Below are 23,593 nucleotides of genomic sequence, written 5' to 3' on the forward strand. Positions count from 1 at the left end.
ACCTCTCTAATTGAGTCAAGAGCAGAAATGCCCGGAGAAAATATTACTGCTCACATATAAAGAGAATGTTTTGGCATTTGCCGCACAACATGTTGCAGTGGTTTTATAATCCAAAAAGAGTATGTTTTTAGCAGAGTTCAAGTGAATTACTTGTGTGAACATCTGAGATTTGATGTGGGCGGGTATGTGTTAATTTTCATATTTCTCCTAGCATCCCCTGATTTTGACAGGATTTGTGCATGATCATTTCCTTTTTTTCTGCATGAACTCTGTGACTCCTGGACACTTTACATACTTATAATGATATCCCCATACCTCTGGGAAAACTCTATTGATTTGCCTAGGGTCTTGAATCAGACTAGCATGCTTTTTCTTTTTCTTCTGTAGGATATTCTCAAATGTGGTTTATTTACTATGAATAGTTACTGAACAGGCTTTGGTACATCCAGAAATAACAACAGCTATGAAATGTAAACAGGTGGGAATTAGGGAATGCTCATTTTTATTCATTCATTTAATCAGGCAGTAAATGGATAACTCATTGAACACCAACCATTGTGTAGGGGCATCAGATATAGTGGTGGACCAGAGACTTCAAAGCTGGCTTAAATATTTCTGAAATAGTCATTAGGTGGATGATTAAATACACAATGAAGTAATTTCAGTTGAGTGAAGAGAATAAGTACAGGATGTTATGAGGACCCCTGCAGAATACTGGGGGATTGAAGAGTGACGGTCAAGGACTATCCTTAACTTCAGGAAGTGCTATCTGAGCTGAGTCTTGCCAGACATGTTTTGTACAGCTAGATAAAAATGATAACAAGAAAGTTCAGGTGACAAAGCCAGATCTGGAGTGTAGCAGATGCAGTATTTTATGAAAGTAGTTTTTTTCTTCCTACCTCAGCATGGCAGTGTAACAGGCCTGGAGACTCACATCAAGGCTATTTGATGTGGAAGATCTATATCTATATTTTGATATAAATTGTTAGCATGGGGAATATAAAATTTAAAATCCAGCAAGAAATAAAATTCTACTTAAAGAAAAGTGACTATAGTGATCACAGATTTATGACATCAACTTAAGGAAAAAAATCAATATGTGTTTCTGTTGCAGCAGAGATATTATATATATATATATTTTAAAGATTTTATTTATTTATTTGAGAGAGAGCACGAGAGGGAAGAGGGTCAGAGGGAGAAGCAGACCCCCCGCCGAGCAGGGAGCCCAGTGTGGGACTTGATCCTGGGACTCCAGGATCATGACCTGAGCCGAGGGCAGTCGCTTAACCAACTGAGCCACCCAGGAAATTAAGATCTCTCACATTAGGAAATATTCATGTGTTGTTTTTTTTCTCACATAATTTCCCACCTAGGAGACTTGTCAGTAGCACTAAGAAATCCTCCTAGGCTCACTTACACAATAGCTGTGTGTTTCAGACACACATTTTTTTCAGTCTTAAGCAAAACCTTTGCCCTAAGATGTACATTCTCACTCATTTGCTATAGAAGCTCGTGATCCCTTATTTTAGGTTTCTTGAAAGGTGAGGTTTTAGTGAGGACCAAATATATTTATTTTCTTCATAAAATACTTTATAAGTTACACTTCAGACCCCGTAATAGTGAATTTGAGGGAAATGTTAGTTCATTCCTCACCCACAGCATACTTCTAAATCCCTATATATTTTCCTCCTGTCTGATAAATTCTGTGCTTCAAGGGATGACAGAATGCTTTCCCAAAGTTTGTTGGTTTTTAAGTGCTAAGTGGCTGAAAAGTTTTTCAGTGATTTTAGACTTTTGCATCCTTTTGGAGTTGAGGGGAGGATTTATCAATTTGAAAGATTCTCTTAGACCTAGGGTTGGCAAGCTATAGCCTGTGGGCTAACTTTGGTCTCTGTTCTTTTAAAGTCTGTGAGCTATGATGGTTTTTACATTTTTCAAGTGTTGTTAAAATAAAAAGGATATGGGACTGAGAGGTATGCGGCCTGCTAAGCGTAATATAGTAACTGGTATTTTACAGAAAAGATGTGCCTTTCCTGTGTTAGGACATCTGAACTCTTGTTTCAGCTAGAATAAATGTTTAGCGCCACATGGTGGGAAATTTTTAGTTATTAAAACTTTAGCGATATTTAGATTATAAAATTGGCATTCTGAGTAATTCACAATTTGTTTTTTAAAAATTCTAACTCTTGGGACACCTGGTGGCTTAGTTGGTTAAGCGTCTGCCTTCTGCTCAGGTCATGATCCCAGGGTCCTGGGATCGAGTCCTTGCGTTGGGCTCCTTGCTCAGTGGGGAGCCAGCTTCTCCCTCTGGCTGCCGCTCCCCTGCTTGTGCTCTCTGTCTCACTCTCTCTCTGACAAATAAATAAATCATAAAAAAATTCTCTTTGCTGTAGTTTATTTTATTTTATTTTAAAGTTTTTCTTTTAGTTCCAGTTAACACAGTGTTATATTAGTTTAAGGTGTTGTACAATATAGTGATTCAGTAATTCTGTAGGCCTCAGGGTGCTCATCATGACCATTGCCCTCCTTAATCCCTATCACCTGTTTCACCCCTGCCCCCACCACCTCTGCTATAAAGTTTAGTAATTTATAGGTAATTTACTCTCAAGTAGCAGCACAGGTTTCAAGTTATATTGCCCTTAGCTTTACTAAACTTAAAGCCTTCTGAGTTACATAAATACTATATGTTAGTTACAAATAAACAAATAAAAACAAACAAAAACCCCAAAACCCTATCCTTCTAAGCATATATACAAGTCACAGCCAGTAGAGGAGATTTAATAGCAATGACATATAATTCACAAGCTTCTATGATTGATTTTTCAGTCTTAACCATGATGAATTTGTCGGTTGTTTTCATGTATCCACAAAACATATTATTGTGTGACATTTTCCGAAATGAAGGTTGAATTTAAAAGCCTGTTGTTTCAAGAAAGATTTAAATTCATTTTAATTTTTCAATTTTTCATGCAGATTTCCAGTTCTTAAAGATTTTGTGAATATCAGCTGAATGTTTTACCGTTTATTCTTTCTTTTCACATCTATCTGAAAAACCACAATTGGACGTGAATGAGTCAAATTATGTGAAAAGAAAAGCTTCTTTTCAAGACCTATAGCAGTGTACTCATTGCTACTAATGTAAGATATGCACTGGAGTGGACCAGACTTTCTTTCCTTTTAGTAAACAATGTCATTCAAACTTTTTAATTATTTCTGTTAAAAACTGCAGAGGAGCTTTTGCTAATGACCAAAATGGGAGCATGTTTTGGGGAAAATGTGTAAGAAAAGAAAATACTAATTTTGTCAGTTTGTGGAAATAAAATTGAAGAGAGAAATAAGAGTGTGCAGGCAAATATACTGTATAATAAATGAGCCAGAAATCAAATGTACATCCAGAATGTGGTATGATAAAAATTATCAAACTTTAAATTTGATATTCAAATATGCAGTATCAAATATCAAAAATAAAATGTGTTGTGCCTAAAAAGAAGAACCTTTATTCCCAACTGAAAATTTTATTCTCAAACAAAAGTCAGTGTGGGGATGCCTGCCAAGCTTGTTACTTTGCCCAGCTTGCCCTTACTAAGCTATTTGACATCCAGTAAGTTCTCTGAGACTGAGTTTCCGGATTTGAAAAAAGTGCATCCCTACCAAACTTGAGAGTTTTTATGAGGCACAAACAATACAGCATGTACTAGGACTCTTTAAATAATAAAATTATATATAAATATTAGATGTTGTTTTTATTAAATCAGTGGTTGCACCTCTTTCTGTATTTAAGCTTTCCAAATACTGCCGTATAAAGGAAGACATTTCATGTATATTTATGCCTTTATATTCAAGGCAGTGATTGGTAACACCTACACTCTTCTTTTGAAATGTTTTAAACTTCAATTAAAATAAAATAAACTTCAATTAAAATAAAAATCTCTGTATGCTTGGAAATGAAAAGTACAAAACACACAATTTATTGATGCTGTGAACACTGAGGAAAATACCATATGACATGCATTTGTTCATAAATAATACATGTGCCCTCTCTGCGAAGCTCAACTTCAATAAAACACAACTACTTTAAACATCTCAAAATCTCGATGTGACCTTTCAGTGTGATGGTGAAATCTCAAATGCAATGTATCTAAATCTTCACTAATTATCTTTCCATTCAGATATCTTTGTGTTTGTATGTATTTATTCAGTTGCTTAAAAAAATCAAAAAATGAGGAAACAAGGCAAATAATCAAAAAGCCCAGAGGTTTTCTTCAGCATCTTCTGCATTTAGATGCTGGAATCATGTTTCTGCAGATGTGCCTACTTTGTCTTTTTCTGACATCCATCCCTTTATAATAGCAGAATGACTAGCAGGAGCTTAGTGGAAGGAGAGCCTCATTCCTGGTAGTTCTGGGTTCTGTTTTGTTTTCTGTCCTCACATGTGGTGCATTTGGGATCCAGGTGGTAGTAAATTTCCTGTCTCTTCTCTTCCTGACTCACCTCTGCACCACTCTTCTTCACTTCTCCCTGCAGCACCCCACCCCTCGGGAACACTGGTCACCAGATCATTCTACCCAATACGATTCTGTAATTTATATTATGCTGTTGTCTTCTGTTTTCCTAGGAACTTCACTGTATACAGGGAGGGGGTGTTAGTGGCCCTGGTCTTAACAATGGTAAGATGTGTAATTTTTTTGCTTAAAACTCTCCAATGGATTTTCTTCTGGTACACTTAAAATGAAATCTACAACATGGTCATGGTTTACAGGCCCTCTGGCCTCCATCTCTCCAACATCTTCTACCCTGTTCTTCCTTTCTTCACTATGTTCCAAAACCACTGGCTTCCTTACTATCCCCAAACATGCAAAGTATGCTCAGTATGTGTATACTATATATGTAATTTAATATGGAAGAACATATATATATTATGTAACATGGTGTCAGTAATATATGTACACACACATATTCATTAAATATTTATTATTTATTAGCTGCCCCACTATGTACTTTAATACATAAATGCCATGAAAACTGAAACTCTGTATTGTTTACTCCTGTAACCCCAGTGATTTGAATATATTGTGCATAGAGGCTCTTAGCTATTTCCCCAGTGAATGAATGTATGAATTAATCATTCCAGTACAAGTACTAAAGTTAAGTCTCATTACGTTAGGTGCCTACCCCTGGGGCTATAGTGTGGGATTTTCCTGTCTTGATTCTGGTGGGTTAAGAGTGGGCAATGGGTAACATTTTAAAGAAAATGTAGATGCTGTTAGAGGAAAAGAAGAGGTTGCTTAGGAGGGGAAGAATAGATACGTACCATTTTATCCCCCTTTTTTCTGTCATTAATGCCTAGATGTTAATACCTTGGGATAGGTTAGTTTATATCTTTTCTCCTGTCCCCTTCTTTCAAAATGTTACTAATTTTTCTTTTGAAATATCATATCCATCTTTCTTTTTTCTTATTTCCCCTTACTACCACATTGGCATTGACCCTTAATTCCTTGTTGCTAGTCTTTTTACCCCCAATACAATCTTCCACCACCCACGATCTCCTGAATGTGGCTCTAATTCTGTCATTTCTTTTAGAAAATGCATGCTAGATTCTTTTGTCCATAATTAGACAGACCTTGCTAAAACAACCATGATTTTCCAATATGCACGCTTCCTTCCAGTCAGACTTATATCTCCTAATACCTAATTTTGAATGTAAAAAATGTTCATGTTTTTGGAGAGTCCACAATATTAGATCTAAAATGGATTGTACAAGTAAGTTAGCCAAGCCTTTTTTTGGAGAAAGACATGGGGAGAAAGAATGAAAAAATAATGAGACCTAGAGAAGTACCTCTTCAGAATGAAATTTCAGCATAACTACGTCTAAGCCCTGGGTGTCTTAAGCCCTAGACCTGAGTTCCTTCTCTGTGCCAGGAATAACCTGTTCTCTGCTGTGTCCTCCTCCATCATCTCTGTCTCCATCTCCCAGACACCGTTATGCCCTCCTGTCCAGCTGAAGTCTGTCTCTTTTTTCTGATTGCATAGTTTTCCTAGAGCTCCAAATATTACTGAAATTATTACCTGTATCATGCACTTTTGTAGTTTCTTTTAATATTGCATTGGGACATCTAAATGTTATACAAAATAGTTTTAATCCTGAGGAAATATTTCAGTCTGAGCCCTGTATTATTAGGTCTTACATTGCACATTTTGTGTTTTGGAGGCTGGAGTGTGACCGAAGAGTGCCCATCAGGTAACAAACCTTGCAACCACAAATTCAGCGTTGTGCCGTGTGTGTGAGAGTAAACCAGAGCCTCCTGCTTCAAAGCTGCTATGTACTTTTTATCAAAAGCATGTCTTTGTTTGCTTCTTATCAATTTTATGTGTTTACAAAATAATTTTTTTAAAGGTAGAACTTCTATTTTTATATAGAAACAAATTCAAAGCCTCAGGTCAAGAAGATAATAAATTAGCCATGTAATATGGTGCTTATGTTGTGTTTTTTTTGTGATTAAAGAAGGGCAGTTTTCTTAAAATTTTTATTTCAGTGTTTAAGAGATCATATAAACATATAAAAAAGGATGTCACATGGAATACAACATTACAAAAACTCAAGTTATCTAATATAGAAAGAGCTAGAATGTATGTATGAAATTAAAACAGCTGATGTTTAAAATGTAACAAACATATTTCTCATTTATTTGACTTATATCTTCTAAATTATGATGGTCTGTTGCTTTAAATCTTCCTTGAATTAGAATTTTATACCGACATTTTCCGTTATTAGATTGTGATCGTTTTGAGTGTAGTGTCTATGGCTTTAGACATCTTATGTCCCCCATATTATCGTGTTCTATACTTATTATGGTATAGATGTTTTACAAATGTTTCCTGAATGAATGATAGCCATGCCTGAAGAAAATCCATTTGTTCTCTGCTGAAAAAACATTGACAACGTGAACTTCTCAATGTAAATAAGGCTCATGGGAAATCACTCTTTTGATTTGACAGAATCCTCTGTAAAGGAGAAATATGGAATGGACACATTTCTGATCAACTCGTAAATTCTGTAAATGTGTTCATGCCAATAAAAGCTAGAAAGACTACTTTCACAATGTATTCAGTTGTTCTTTTTATCTAACTGATGTTGAGAAAAAGTTCGGATTTCTAATGGTGGCATGGGTAGGTAATGTAGAGGAGAATTTTAAAAAGCAAGAGATACAACATTGCTCAGCATCAGAGAAATCCAAATCAAAACCTCAGTGAGATACCACCTCACACCAGTCAGAATGGCTAAAATTAACAAGTCAGGAAACGACAGATGTTGGCGGGGATGTGGAGAAAGTGGAACCCTCCTACACTGTTGGTGGGAATGCAAGCTGGTGCAGCCACTCTGGAAAACAGTATGGAGGTTCCTCAAACAGTTGAAAATAGAGCTACCATCCGATCCAGCAAGTGCACTACTGGGTATTTACCCCAAAGATACAAATGTAGGGACCCAAAGGGGTATGTGCACCCCAATGTTTATAGCAGCAATGTCCACAATAGCCAAACTGTGGAAAGAGCCAAGATGTCTATCAACAGATGAATGGATAAAGAAGTTGTGGTATATATATATATATATATATATATATATATACACACACATATATATATATATATAATGGAATATTATGCAGCCATCAAAAGGAATGAAATCTTGCCATTTGCAATGACATGGATGGAACTGGAGGGTGTTATGCTGAGCAAAATAAGTCAATCAGAGAAAGACATGTATCATATGACCTCACTGATATGAGGAATTCTTAATCTCAGGAAATAAACTGAGGGTTGCTGGAGTGGTGGGGGGTGGAAGGGATGGGGTGGCTGGGTGATAGACATTGGGGAGGGTATGTGCTATGGTGAGTACTGTGAATTCTACCTCTGAAACAAATAATACATTATATGTTAAAAAAAAAAGATAGCAGGAAGGGAAAAATGAAGGGGGGGAAATCGGAGGGGGAGACGAACCATGAGAGACTATGGACTCTAAGAAACAAACTGAGGGTTCTAGAGGGGGGTGGGGTGGGGAGATGGGTTAGCCTGGTGATGGGTATTAAAGAGGGCACATACTGCATAGAGCACTGGGTGTTATATGCAAACAATGAATCGTGGAACGCTACATCAAAAACTAAAGATGTAATGTATGGTGATTAACAACATAATAAAATAAAAGCAAGAGATATGCTTGGAGGCTGAAAAACTGTACTTTAAATGCAAAATATTAGAACTCATATTAAATATTGTCTGGATACTACAGTGGGTACAATATAGTGTTTCATTCTAATATATGTGTATTTTCACCTTTGAAAGGACCCATAGAAATTTTGGCCTGTTTCCATTTAAAACTTGTTTTCAAATAAAGGAAGTATAGTAGCTTTGTTCAAATTGTTTATACTAGAAAATATAAAATCCTGCCATTGGATAAGAAAATATAAATTTATCTTAACACACAGGGAACATGGTTGTTTCCAAAGTACATTTTTCTTTAATTTTTTAATCCCTGTTCTTTTTTCCCAGGCATTTCCTGGAAATATCAACTCTGATAGTGTGGTTCGGCATGATTTGCAGCATCCAGTTATTGCCCGCTATGTGCGCATAGTGCCTCTGGACTGGAACGGAGAAGGCCGCATTGGGCTCAGAATTGAAGTCTATGGCTGTTCTTACTGTGAGTATCTGCTGAAATTTGTGGTGGATTTTGTCATCTTCATGTAATTAGTGAGTTGTTTATTTTTGATTATTTAACATTAGTTGGTTTCTCTGACAATAAACTTGTTTTTATATATAAATAACATGTTAGTTTATTTGTATGTTATAAATATATTTTACATCTTTACACAAAAACATATATAAAAATACCTTAAGCGAAGGATTTGGAAAGTGATTGTTGTTCAGTAGACTAAAACGACAAAGCTTATTAATTAAGTTGCTTGAAGTCTTATGCAATATTTAAAAACTAGAAACTTACAGTATTATCCATCATTTTGACTCTTTGTGACAGATTCTGGAGAACTTCCTGCCAATTCTCGTCAGTTTCACTTTTTACTGTTTTAAAGCTAAGACTAAGTTTTAATGTCAGTGATATTTTATATGTCTGTAAGTTTTATTTGCTCCTTTAAAAAATTGACTTGGTCACCTAAAATGATTCTTTTCTTTTAATAATGTTTTAAACTCTTTTTTTTTATTTCTTAAATGCATTGTATATATATGTCTAGTGATTCTAATATATGGATTTTGGGGGTTGCCCCTCCACAGTCTTGCATCTGCTCACTTTTACCAGGACGTGCTTCTTTGCTCCTCCTCCTCTTCTTTACAGCCTTCTTAGCTACCTGTCCTTCCCTTCTCCGTCTTCTTGACTGTGACCTTAGTTTCTTTAAAACCTCATCTGTGGACTTTCTTTCAGGCCAAAGTTGATGATGGATTCATCTACTGAAGATTTGTCTTTGCTTATTTGCTTCCAAGTAGGCAGTGCCAACGCAGAATTACTTTAAAGATTGTTGAGCTATTTTGAGGCCACTAGGTAGTAGAGATTCAGTCTGCAAATACATGATTTGCAGATACTGGCTTTAGAATATGAATTCTCTGGTAAAATAGTTCCCTCCTCCTAGAAGTCTACTATTAGACTCTCCCCTACCCTTCCTATAGATACAGAAAAATAAAACTTTACTATAACCAGAAGATGGCAAATGACCTATTAGCAAGCTTTTTATTTATTTTTTAAAGATATTTATTTATTTATTGAGAGAGAGAGAGTGATAGCATGAGAGGGAGAGAGTCAGAGCAAGAAGCAGACTCCCTGCTGAGCGGGGAGCCCGACGCGGGACTCGATCCTGGGACTCCAGGACCATGACCTGAGCCGAAGGCAGTCACTTAAACAACTGAGCCACCCAGGCTCCCTATTGGCAAGCTTTTTAAAATTAACCAAACATTTGGTAGTTTATAATAAAAATATATATAAAGTTTTCACCTCTGTACGAATCAGGTACAGAGATTGGTGAAAATATTAGCTGTCATGATGACCTAATCATATTTATTTATTCATGGACAACATTATGTGCAAACTGAACTGGTTACTACAAAGTGGCCATGGAGATCATTTAAAAATTCTATATGTGTTTATTTTATTTGGTCATCACTTTATTATAGGAAATATAATGATTAGAGAGGCATAGAAATTTAGTTCTTCCGCAGAATGTAGATCTTCAGGAGGAAGATTTAACTTGTTAGGAGAAGCCTAAAATGAGACCTAACATAAATTTGGGTTCTCTCTATGTGGTCTGGGTATGCTGGATACGGAACTCTGTGTTCACACATATTCTGACTGTCAGCACATTGGGAAGGCCAAGACAAAATGTGATATTTTTCTCGGCATGATGGATTTTGTAGGGAGCATGTTCAGCTTTCAGTAAATGAAAAATGTGTAATACTCTTCATGGAAACCATGATGTGTGTAATTTATTAATAATTACTTATTGAGCATTTTTTATGTGTCATGAAATATGCTGAATGTTAGTAATACCACAGTGAGTAAGGAAAACATTCTATTAGAGACAAGGTGGGACAATTAATACAGTAGTATTTATTAGGATAAAAATAGTGAAAGTTAAAACTCACACAGAGGCACATCGCCTGAGTGATAGAGCTGAAAGGAAAACCGCTGAGTCTGGTACAATGCTAGAGCTCACTACCACTCTTCTATTTTTCTACTCCTTTACTCCAACAAAATGAACAATGATGTGACCATCATCAAGTCAATAAAAGAATCATATTGACACCCCCGAAGCACCCATCAGGCCCTCCCCCAGTTACTACTGCTTTTTAAAGGTAAAAATTAACCTGATTTTTATCCTCATAGATTAATTTTACTTTTTTTAATTTTTATTAAAAAGGGAATCCTAAAATATATATTATTTCCCATTTGACTTCTTTTCTTCAAAATAATAATTGTAAGAATTATCCACACTGTTATTTAAGGTATTTGATTATTTTCATTGGCACTGTTACTCTATTGTATGAATATTCTACAATCATCAATTCATTTCATGTTAATGAACATTTGAATTGTTTCTATTTTTGGCTATTTTAATAGAATTGCTATGAATATTCCTCGTGGGTGTCAGCTTAGGAAAGGGTAATACTAAGTTAGGATATATGCATGTTTAATTTTTATCAATAATAACAAAATTTTTTCTGAAGTGGTTGTATCAATTTAGACTCCCACAACCAATGTACTGGAGTTCCTATTGCTTCACAAAGTGGGGCACTTAGTATTGATTTGAAAGTTTTAGCCATTGTGGTGGGTGTTCATTATATCTCATTTTAGTTTTAGTGAACACTTTCCTGATTTTTAAAGAGGTTATGCTTGTCATTCATTTGTATACCCTTTCTTTGAAGTGTTTGTTGAAGAATCTTGCACATTTTTCTATTGTGTTGTCTTTTATTTATCTATTTTGTAATTGTTTTGAGTAGTTTTTATAGCCAACTCTCTTTTATTTTATTCTTGTTATAATATCCAGATGTGTTATCTTATTTTTGAGATGGCTTTCTTCAAAAATAATCATTTTAAAACCAACACTGTCAATGGGGTTACTTTAGAATTCACAGTAAGGGCAAATGCAGCTTGCCCAAAGGCAAATAGTGTGGGGTGACTCAGGTGTGGCTTACAGTTGTTCTACAGTTGTTGCAAGTGGATCTGTAAAGTTTTGAGCTCGTGCTATCATGGCCTTCTCCATCTAGCCTGGACTTTGGCAATCACAAGATGGGAAGGAAAAAAATACCGGAAGCTAAGTAGGAAGCTAGGTCTTTCAAGTGTATAAGCCTCTCTGGGAGGAAAAATCGTACGCTTTAAGAAACTGTATTAATATTATACCAGTATGTGCCAGTGTACGAGTAAATGATGAATTGGCAACATAAAATAAAATGTAAAATATAAGTTGAAAAATACCATTGTAGTAGGTTGTAGTAAATTGGATAATGGCCTCCGGAGATATCAGGAACTGTAAATTTTACTTAATAAGGCAGAGTGTTTGATTAAGTTAATGATCATGACATGGGTAGATTATCCTGCATTATCCAGGGGGCTTCTAAGTACAGTGAGTTCTATCCTTGTGAGAGGTGGGCAGAGGGAGAATTCACAGACAGGAAAATGGAGGCACTGTGACCATGGAGCAGAGATCAGGTGATATGTTTATAAGTCAAGGAATGTCAGCAGCCACCAAAAGCTGGAAGAGGAGAGGAGTAGATTCTCCCTGGAGCCTCTGGAGGAATTGAGGTCCTGCTGACACATTGATTTGAACCTAATGAAACTGATTTGGGACTTCTGGCCTCCAAAACTGTGAGAGAATAGAGCTGTTCTTGTTGTTGTTTTTAAAGATTTTACTTATTTATTTGAGAGAGAGAGAGAGAGAGAAACAGCATGAGAGGGGAGAAGGTCAGAGGGAGAAGCAGGCTCCCCTCTGAGCTGGGAGCCTGATGTGGGACTAGATCCCAGGACTCCCGGATCATGACCTGAGCCGAAGGCAGTCACTTAACCAACTGACCCATCCAGGCGCCCTAGAGCTGTTGTGTTAAGCCACCAAGTTTGGGGTAATTTGTATAGCAGGGCCTGGAAACTATACAAGTATCAATATCATTTTAGGGGGAAAAGAGATACAAAAATAGCTCTAGAGCAGTGTTCTTCAGTAGAACTTTAAACAAAGATGTAAATGTCCTTGACCTGCTGTAGTCCACTAGTTACATTTGGCTGTTGAGCACTTGAAATGTAGCTGAGACAACTGAGGAACTAAGTTTTAAATTATATTTAATTCTTATTCACTTGAATTTGAATTTAAATAGTGTGACTGCTGGCGACCAGATTGGTTGGTGTAGATTAGAAGAACCAAAACATCTGCTTATTATTTTTCTTCCATGTTCTTTTATAGTTTAAAGAACCTACAACATTTATTTTTTAAATGGTGTTCTCTGATTTTTTTCCCCTTAGTTTGGAGAACAACGATTTAATCATCCTGGACACAGTCTTTATTGTCAAAGAGTTGATGACTAGTCACTTCTTTGACCAGATCCCTAACTGGGCCATTTTCCTAACTAATGTCCAAATCAGATTATTTGTATTTATCTATTTTTGAAGAATATAAATTGTATTTGTCTTTTCCAAGAAAAATACACATTTATAACAAGAAAAATATGTGTTAAACATATTTGTGATGGACAACTTTCTTAAAGGTACTGTGGTTTAAATTTACCTGTCCTGTAATTCAGGCTAGAGTGGGCCCTTAGAAGATGGCCTTCTATTTTCTTTTTTTTTTTTTTCATTTAGTGAACTATTGTGTCAGAGACTTTGATTTTTCAATGAGAAAAAGAATCATGAATCTTTGAGGGGGAAAAGTCAGATACACCCTTTTATTTTGCCTTAATAAGAGTTAGCAGTACTGTGTATGCTAGGGTCCCAGCAAGGAGAAACTAGGCTTCGATCACTCCTATGGGAGAGAGAAATGAATTCTCTCATCTTTCTAGAAACCCCTTAGAGGATTTATCTGAGGTCTATCTTAAAGTTCCAGGTTAGGGAATGGGGTTGTGCTTCTTTTATTTCTAAGTTTGCCAGAAGAACTAGAGAGGGAGAAATCTCAGTATGAGCACTACTTCTGTTGGAGTGTGTGCTACTGTAATTTCCCTTGTGTTTGTCGTTTTTCCTTGTGCAGTTCTTCCGTGATCTCTTTGTCATCAGAGAAGTTTGGTACTTCTCAAGATTGCAAATAGAAAGTTCACTCTATTCCAGGTAGAGAAGGTTAGTTCCAGGCCACTACTTTGAAGCCTTTAGGGCTTCTCCTGTTTGTGTTTCCTGACTTGTCTTGGGGATAATATGAGTTCTAATTTCAATGAATCGAAACTCATTTTAAATTATTCTGTTCCCTCTACATTTGGTTTTCCCTGTAGTTGAAACAAGTGCATGCTGTTATTTTTAAAACTTAGTGATAGCCCCCACATCTTCTGACTCAGTAAACCTCCCAAAACACCGATGCTAATCTTCTAACTCTGTACCAGAGGGACTACATGAAGCAGAAGGGAGAAGTCTCAGTGTAATAATTTCTAAAAAATCATTTATGGCTGCAGTACTCAAACATTCATTTTACACAAGCCCAGCACAGTGTCCTGATTGAAATGAGCATTTTTTGATGACAAATACTGTATTAGCTTTTAACCAGAGTCTCCTTAAACGTAAGGCCAGTGCCTTGGGAAACCAAGATACACACAACTAAACTAATTTTTGTATATGTCTTCAATTTGGATGAATAATTAATAAAGCCTGGATATATAGCCCAATGCAAATCGTAGTGGAGAGTAAGTGCCAGACTAGGGCAAGAAAAAGTATCAAGAGAAACCAAATACAAACAAAAGGACAGTGTTTTGTCCTTTTCATGCTGTGCAAATGAGATTGTCCTACAGGGACCACAAACTGATGCTCACTACTCCCATGCTGCTAGGCAAGAGGTGCTGTCTTGATGTATTTGTTTGTTTTCTAGGGCTGTAGTAGTGAAGTACTACAAACTGTGTGGTGTAAGACAACAGGATTTGTTCTGTTGTAGTTCTGGAGGGCAGGAGTCTGAAATCAAGGTGTCAGCAGAGTTGATTCCTTCTACAGGCTCAGAGGGAGAAACTGTTTCATGTGTCTCCCAGAGTTCCGGTGGTTGCTGGCAATCCTTCATGCTCTTTGACCTGTTTGTGCATCATTCTAGTGTCTGCCTCCTCTTTTACACAGCCTTCTTCCCTCTGTGTGTGTCGGGGTCTGCGTCCTCACGTGGCCTTCTCCCCTCTGTGTGTGTCGGGGTCTGCGTCCTCACGTGGCCTTCTCCCCTCTGTGTGTGTCGGGGTCTGCGTCCTCACGTGGCCTTCTCCCCTCTGTGTGTGTCGGGGTCTGCGTCCTCACGTGGCCTTCTCCCCTCTGTGTGTGTCGGGGTCTGCGTCCTCATGTGGCCTTCTCCCCTGTGTGTGTCAGGGTCTGCGTCCTCACGTGGCCTTCTCCCCTCTGTGTGTGTCGGGGTCTGCGTCCTCACGCGGCCTTCTTCCCTCTGTGTGTGTCGGGGTCTGCGTCCTCACGTGGCCTTCTCCCCTGTGTGTGTCAGGGTCTGCGTCCTCACGTGGCCTTCTCCCCTCTGTGTGTGTCGGGGTCTGCGTCCTCACGTGGCCTTCTCCCCTGTGTGTGTCGGGGTCTGCGTCCTCACGTGGCCTTCTCCCCTCTGTGTGTGTCGGGGTCTGCGTCCTCACGTGGCCTTCTCCCCTGTGTGTGTCGGGGTCTGCGTCCTCACGTGGCCTTCTCCCCTGTGTGTGTCAGGGTCTGCGTCCTCACGTGGCCTTCTCCCCTCTGTGTGTGTCGGGGTCTGCGTCCTCACGTGGCCTTCTTCCCTCTGTGTGTGTCAGGGTCTGCGTCCTCACGCGGCCTTCTTACCTCATGTGTTTGTGTTTGTATCTTCACATGGCCCTCTTATAAAGACACCACTCATTGGATTTAAGATCCACCCTAATCCAGTATGACCTAATCTTTTTTTTTCTTTCAAGATTTTATTTAAATTGTAGTTAGTTAACACATAGTGTAGTATTAGTTTCAGGGGTTTAGAATTTAGTGGTTCATCAGTTGCACATAACACCCACTGCTCATAACATTAACTGCCCTCCTTAATGCCCATCACCAAGTTACCCCCATCCCCTCACACACCTCCCTCCAGCAACCCTCAGTTTGTTCTCTGTTGTAACGAGTCTCTAATGGTTTGTCTCCCCCTCAGTTTTTATCTTATTTTATTTTTCCTTCCTTTTCCCTATGTTCATCTGTTTTGTTTCTTAAATTCCACATATGGGTGAAATCATATGGTATTTGTCTTTCTCTGACTTCTTTTGCTTAGCATAATACACTCTAGTTCCACTCACGTCCTTCCAAATGGCAAGATTTCATTCTTTTTGATGGCTGAGTAATATTCCATTGTACATATCTACCACATCTTCTTTATCCCTTCATCAGTACAAACTATTTCTATTTCCCAGTACATGCTGTGCTTCTTGAACATGCTTTTGTCCAGCATATCCTCTCCAACCATGGTGTCCACTCCATTCTTCACCTCCTCAAGTCTCTTATGTTCCAGGATTCAGTTGAGATGCAATTTTCAACAAGAAGACTCTGAATTTCCAGAATGAACCACATTTTTTTTTTTTACTCTCATTACACTGTGTGAATATTTCCAATGAAATATGTATCAAAGTATTCCAAAATACAGCAGAGTGTGAGATACGGGGGAGAGGGCAGACACAGTCACCATATTCATTATTGGCATCCTGTCAATTATCAGACCATATACAAGTAATGTTTGCTGAACTGAACAAATACCAAGATGTAAATGATGCAGGCCTAACTTACCCTCAGTGGAAATTCATTACTCTTTGATGCTGGATAGATTCTTTCATTAGTTGAACAGGGTATGGTTCTGTTGTATCATATTGAATGGTGCTGTAGGTGCCTACACAATGTTGAAAGACTTGCCTTACTGACTATATTAGTAGATGTTCCAAAAGAATCATACAAAGCAAATAATTTAGTTTTTCTTATTCCAATTTCAGTGTTTCAAGACCTTATGTTATTTCTATTTAAGATTATTTTAAACCACAATTTCATGAGGCTGCTTTTTGAATTATAAATATGTAAATTACTTATCATCAGATGGAAAATACCATACAAGTTACACATAGTAAAGAGATAATTAAAATTGTCAGGGTAGTATGTTATATATAAAGGACATGCTCTGTTCTTATGTATGCAAGTAGATAAAAAATAAATTTAGTATGTTATAACCAGAAATGTTCTTGCCATTAAGAGAAATGGAACTTAGCTTCAAGAACATATATTCTTCAAGTCTTTGCAAAGTAGTTTGTATTTCAAACTTGAATTGGAATACTTTGTAATAGAAAGATTATCTGTATATATCTAATTGTGGCTCATATTGATAATAATGCAGCAACTGAAGATTATTGTAGCAGGTGAAAAATATTTTTGAGATGGTGAAAAATAAACTGAATCATTTGTGTTACGGTTTTGACTTACTTGGCAATGTAAATTCAAAGTGTAGGTATTACAAGATAATAAGTTATTGTCATTTTATACAGTAAAAAGTCAGATACTTGGTGAGTCTCATTTCTGGATTGACATTTGAGGGTGACATTTGCGTTGAAAGGAAATTTATGGTATGAAAAACAAAGAATTACATTCTCATTTTTCATGTCTATGGAGATGCATGCTATCAGCATTTAATTATTTTTTTCCAGTGTGATTTCTTTTACTTGGAAGGTAGTTACTATGGAGTCTATTCAGTGAGATAACATGGCAAATATAAGTAAGTTTCTCCTTAGATACAAGAGAGTCACAAATGACAGCCAGTTCATATTTTGGAGAAATGCTTACTTAGACATTGATTTAAAGTTAGATTTACATTGTATTGCTTAATACAAAAATCTAATTTACCATCAAGAATTTTATAAGTTCACATATAAAATCAACAATGTTGATTTAAAATAAATCAACATTATTGATAGAGCATAACATATAATCATACCTGTTTGCAGTTTTGAATTAGGAGTAACAGTATACTTCTGTTTTAGAATAAGAGAGGGTAGATTTTTTTATTGTAAATATTAGTTTAGAATTCTTTTCATAAAATTATTTTCCAAAAAATGCACATTTTAAAACAAAGCATACACATAACTGGTTGAAAATTAGAATAAAATAATGAAAAATAACCATGCTTTAGCATGGTTTACAAATAAGGTACTTTGATTAATATGAAGAGTCCTGTGCATACTCTACAAGAACTTTAAAAAGTTCCCAGGAGACCTCCCAACCCAATCCCTTATTTTACTAATGAGAAAACCAAAATCCGCAGAGCTGATGTGACTTGCATAAGTGAGTTAATTGCAAACCTAGAAATCTTTCATAACAATCTGAACCATTGCTCCTTCTCTGTCATTTAATACCTCTCTCCTTTGGCTAATTCTTTTCTTCTCCACCCACAGGGACTTTTTATAATCACAGTGATAGCCTACAGAAAATATTATTTTGTAGATTCTAGTGACTATAAAAAACTGGCCCACAGTTCTCACTATGAGAACATCTAGAAGAAGGTGTTCAGCAAGAAAAGTATCTCAACCGTATTGTACAGCCCACATGTCCAACAGGAAAATTTAAAGGGCTGGTCATGATAATACACTCATTTAAGGATAGCTTGCAAATGACACAATTCAAGCTTTCTTGCATTTTGGTATAGAAAGTTTATCAACCTCAGTCAGTGCATTTCCTCAGGGAACCTCAGCTCCTGAGATATTTTCACTACCTTTTACATATAAGTTAATCCTTATATATGTTAGGTGATTGCAAAGAATATGACAGGCAAAATTAGAGTTTTGCATTTCACTTATAATCCCCAGTTAATGTGAGGAAAGAAGTAAAATTTAAAACACTGCAAATATATACTAAGAGATTCTTTTATTAGCTTTTATTCTTGAGTTGTTAGTCTTAATTATCACCTATTTAAATTAGCTTAGCTACGGAGAAAAGAGTAAATATTTTAAGATGGCAGTTATCGCCCTCATGAATTAAAAGTAACAATATAATAAAATAATCATTTAGTATGCTCACTTAAACCTTCCAGCAATGCAGATTATTTGGATAATCACTTAAAAATTAAAAATCACTCATTTTAAAACATTTACTAACTTTATTTCTATTAGACTGGTATCAGATTTTTCATACCTAGACTTGAAAAAATTATCACACTTTTTCAGACTCTTATTCTCATTGGAATATATATGTAATATTTTCTTATGCTCCAGACAGTGTATATTAGTCTTTTCAGTCTTTCATGCTTGTTTTGGTGGACAAGGAGGAATTGAACCTGCTCTCTGTTCCATTTCACTTCCAGTTAATGGGAGAATGATCCGAGGGGAGAAGGCAGGTAACTTGCACTGATAACTGATACTGATAACTGATACTGATAACTGCACCCCCTCCACTCCCAAATAATTCTTTTCTAGGAGGAAAGTCCTTATCTATGGAATGTTTTGAGCATTCCTGTTATGAACCTGTTTTAGGCTGCTTATGGTAGACACACTTAGCTTCTCTGGATTTATGAACATGACTCCCTGGAAAATAACTCCTAAGCTAGGTGATCATTGACGTGTGGAATGGAGATACTTCATGACCTAAATGGTCAGGAATAAGCAGAAACTGTGCCTGATCCCTGAAATAAGGGGAGATTTTTGGCTGGGGGACCTTAACCCTGGGAGCAGAGCTATAGGGGGAACTTGCATTTAGGCCATTTGAGACCCTCTGGACTTTTCTCACATGTCAGGGTACACATAATACTGGACCTTAATTTTAGGCCTCATACTACAGCCTTGTGATTGCTTGTTTCTTGAAATTATTGGTAAAATTGGACTCTAGCTAAGACCTTTTTTTGTATAAATCTGATTTACCCGTCTGATCGTAATATCACTACATGGATTGTATTAATTACTTGCCTTAGTCACACCCACAGCATGTAAAGCCTCATACAACATTTTTTTCTTCCCTGCTGTCAACCTGTTTATCAGATATTTAGTGGTTTGTATTATTTTAAACAAGCTGTGTCAGCCATATTTGTGTATCATACAAAATGAATTTAGAGAATGGGCCAGTGGCTTCTTATACTTAATTTAAGATGAAAATACTATTTTTGGGGTCAGGGAGAATCCCCTTTCCTATGGCATTGTGCTTATATAGAAAAGATAATTCCTTTACTTAGATCATTTTACAAGGTTTTCTATATTGCAAAGGACAAGATGAAAGTATGACTGAGGTCGTCACTCACTCTAAGTGTTTGACTCTGAGCACAATTGGTTTAACAGTCCCTCTGATTCTACTCCAAGTTTAGGTAAGTTGCATCCATCTGTTACAGAAATGCTTTTGTTGACCAGAGATACATTATATTTACCAATGCCAAGGTCAGCAACCAAAAAACAAGTTCAATAATAGTATAGCAGACCCCAGTGAGAAGCGCAAAAGTATATCCAAAAGGTAGGATGGAACAGGGGATTTTGATTCATTCTTCAGACTAGCTGTTTTTAACCATGTTTAAGGTAAAACATCACACAAGTTCATTTAGAACTTTTGTACAAAGGAGGTTCTCTGAATTTCAGATCATAGAATAACTAGAAAATGCATTGTGTTTTCTCCTTTGTCAGCCAACAATGTAGACTCATTCTGGGCTGTCCCGCAGCTGCTTAGCATGGTGACAGAATCTCCCACATCTCTCCCAAGACCTTCCATAATAACTGTTTTTGTAATTTGTGCCTCCTGTTTTATTATTTGTGCCACTCATTCTCTTTTTATTCTCTATTCTTGCTCTTATTCTTTCTAAAATAAAAGAATGTTTTAAAACAAATCAAATTTTATACTTTGGCTTTGGTAAATATCAGTATAGATCAAGGTCTCTCATCCTTGACATGTGATGTTTTTGGCCAGATAGGTAATTCATTGCTGGGCATGGGGGCAGGAGGATGTTCAGTGTAGAATCTTCAGCAGCATCACTGGCCTCTACCCATTAGATGCTAGTCATACATCACTCCTTATCCAGCTGTGTCAACCAAAATTGACACCAGACATTGAGAGATGTCCCCTGTGGGGGGCAACATTGCCCCGGGTGAGAACTGCTTGTATAGATTGTACTTGTCACTTGGTAATTGGATTGTTAATGTTGTGAAATAAAGAAAATAGACACATTGTAAGAATCAGTTTAGTTTTCATGTAATCTATATTTTAGTGCTTGCTATGTGCATGCTGAGATTTCCTAAGACTATATTGATAAGGGTGATAATCATGTTATTACAGTATGCTTATAGTTATAGATCTCCTGTGTATTTACTGTAGGTAGAAACACTCCTATAGCACTTTATCAGCATAAATAGTGCAAGACAAATGACCCCCTGGATTCTTGTATCTTTTATCTGTGCCATTTGTGGAGAATCATGCAAATTTTTTTACACATTTTAAAAAATATAAGCTGTTTTTAGGTGCCAATTCATTGATACTCTGCCATAGATAATATCTTTTCAACTAAGATCAGCTTGGATCTGTATTCTTCTTTGGGTAATTTTACATTTTCTTTCATGTGATTTTAACTTTGGGATCAAGGTCAGATTGACTAGGTTCATCACACAGTTTAGGCTGAGTATTATTTATATGGTTGCTCCTTTCCCTTTTGCATTTGCCAATAGACAGTTAAAAACAAAAGAAATATTATAGAATGTGCTTTCTAATAGAATACAAATTCATATTGTTTAATACACTCCATTTAGATTTGAGAAACATTGACCTTGAAGGTATAATGTGAAGGCTGATTTTCTCTAAAAGAGAGGAGATAAATATGTAAAATAAAGCTTTTCTCTACTTCTCAGCTTCTTTTTCAGAGAGCTCTATGCCTACTATTTAGGAGAGGAGGAAGGCCTGGTTTTGCATTTCTCACAACACTTGCATTGACCATGTAACACCACGTGACACCACATGACCCAGTGAATGTGTTCAGGATTCCGACTCAGATCTTTCTAATCTATATGAAATGCTGTGCGTTTCCCCGCCCCCTCCCCCCCTCACAGGGCTGTGGTAAGAATGGAATGATAGGATACAAGTGAATTAATGCTCTTTGGCTTTTGAGCATAAAATCATTGTATCATCTTGATCATGTCAGATATGATATGTAGACAGTATAAAACTATGCTCTATATAGAGGCTTAAACAATTATTTTAGTGGGTGATGTCATTAAATTGGTTTGACTGATTTTTTATTGCTTTTAACTGAATTGACCAAGTCAGAGGTATTTGGAAAACTTGAAGCAGTTTCCTTCTGGTTCAGATGACTCACTTACTTTGTCGTAATCTTGACCTCAAAATTGATTTGTGTGTGTGTGTACATGTGTGCATGTAGGATATTTGATCCCTGTTTTGAGGGGAAAGGAAAGAATGGCAGTGCTTTTTTTTTTCTATCAAGAACTATTTTTTTAATAAATAGACAATTTTATTTATTTTTAAGTAAGCTCTATGTCCATTGTGGGGTTTGAACTCATGACCCTGAGATTGAGAGTCTCATGCTCTACTGTCTGACCCAGCCAGGCACGTTGGAAATGCTTTTGACTGTGGTATTTTCCATAATGTACTGGGATCACATTTCAAAATTAAGTGTGTTAGTATTTCCATGGTAGTTTTTAATTAAGGAAAAAGAAGGTGATTTGGTTAACTAAGCCACCATCTCTTTAGATTAATTTTCATTAATTTGAATTATAAATATATCTGATAGGAAATATTGTATCTAGAAGGTGAGAAATAGCTACCATTTATTATGTTTGGCTTATGTCTATAATGTCAGTATAATCCTGCAAAAGAGGTGGTATTGTCCCCATTTTGCAAATGAGAATACCAGTGTTTGAAGAAGTAAAAATAACTTACCTACACATCACATGTTGTCAGCCAAGCCTTTTTTTTTTTTCTGCCCACCAAAGCATGTTACCTCATACAGGCAGCATAAAACCATGAATTACAGGTCTGCATTGAGGATAGTAGTAATAATTATTATTATCATTATTTATGTAGCTAGAGTATCCCGCATTTACAGTGATGATGTGTCAGATATTGTGCTAAGTGCCTTCTTTAATCCTCTTAAACTACTACAATAAGGAATTACTAATTTTCCCATTTTTATCAATGAGTAAATTGAGGACTAATTTAAGTTTTTGTTTCCTTGTTCAGCTAGTGAGTGTAAAAACCAGGATAATGATGTATTTGTTTTTTTGTTTATTGATTGATTACCTATTCCAGATTGCTTCCATTAGAATAATTGGAAAAGAAAAATCTGGATTTCTCTTTGTCTGACTTTTTGTAAAAGCAGTTCTTTGAAAGATATGACAAGAAGACGAAATGGTTGAATGAACTATCTGTGCAGCTGATATGAAAATGTAGAGTTTTTAATGACAGCAAAAAATGGTCACGATATGGAATTAGAGAAAAGCAGGATATAAAATTGTTTATACAAACAATATGTCATTTACCAGTTGGTTAAAAAATTTTTGAAAAACTTAAAAAATATACAAAGAACACATCAGAGTATTAACCCTATTATTTCCAAAATGTGATATTACGGATAACTTTCATTTTCTCTTACATACTTTTCTGTATTGCTAACATCCTATAACTGCATTACTAACTTTCAGAAATTACTGTAACCAGATAGTTTTCAAATGTATGCAATTTTTGAATCTCGATTTATAAATTCAGATGTGTATGAAAGTTCTTATCCCTTTATTAGCAATTTGTATTTCGAGCTCCCATCTTGATGTTCTTTGGGGGAATTTAATCTTAGCATATTTTGGTGTCATTCCATTTTAGGTCTTATTCATTGTCGTTGAATGTGTTCACATTTATTTGTCCCTGAGACTTACTGCCCTTGGTCCACACTCCCTCCTCCCCCAAGCTCAGTGGGTCTCTCCTGCTTCTCTGGTACTCCTGGGC

At 36.4% G+C, this 23,593-nt stretch overlaps 1 protein-coding gene across 2 annotated transcripts in view; it reads left to right on the forward strand.

Annotated features, from left to right (window-relative positions):
* Positions 1-23,593, forward strand: part of CNTNAP2 (contactin associated protein 2) — a 2,031,041-nt gene that overhangs the window by 875,880 nt on the left and 1,131,568 nt on the right. For both annotated transcript variants that reach the window (XM_027574309.2, XM_027574310.1), the window contains exon 4: positions 8,545-8,692. In XM_027574309.2, the coding sequence (XP_027430110.1) occupies positions 8,545-8,692 (148 nt within the window). The remainder of the gene's footprint in view (positions 1-8,544; positions 8,693-23,593) is intronic.

Source organism: Zalophus californianus, chromosome 12 (assembly GCF_009762305.2).
Source record: "Zalophus californianus isolate mZalCal1 chromosome 12, mZalCal1.pri.v2, whole genome shotgun sequence".
Taxonomy (NCBI): Eukaryota; Metazoa; Chordata; class Mammalia; order Carnivora; family Otariidae; genus Zalophus; species Zalophus californianus.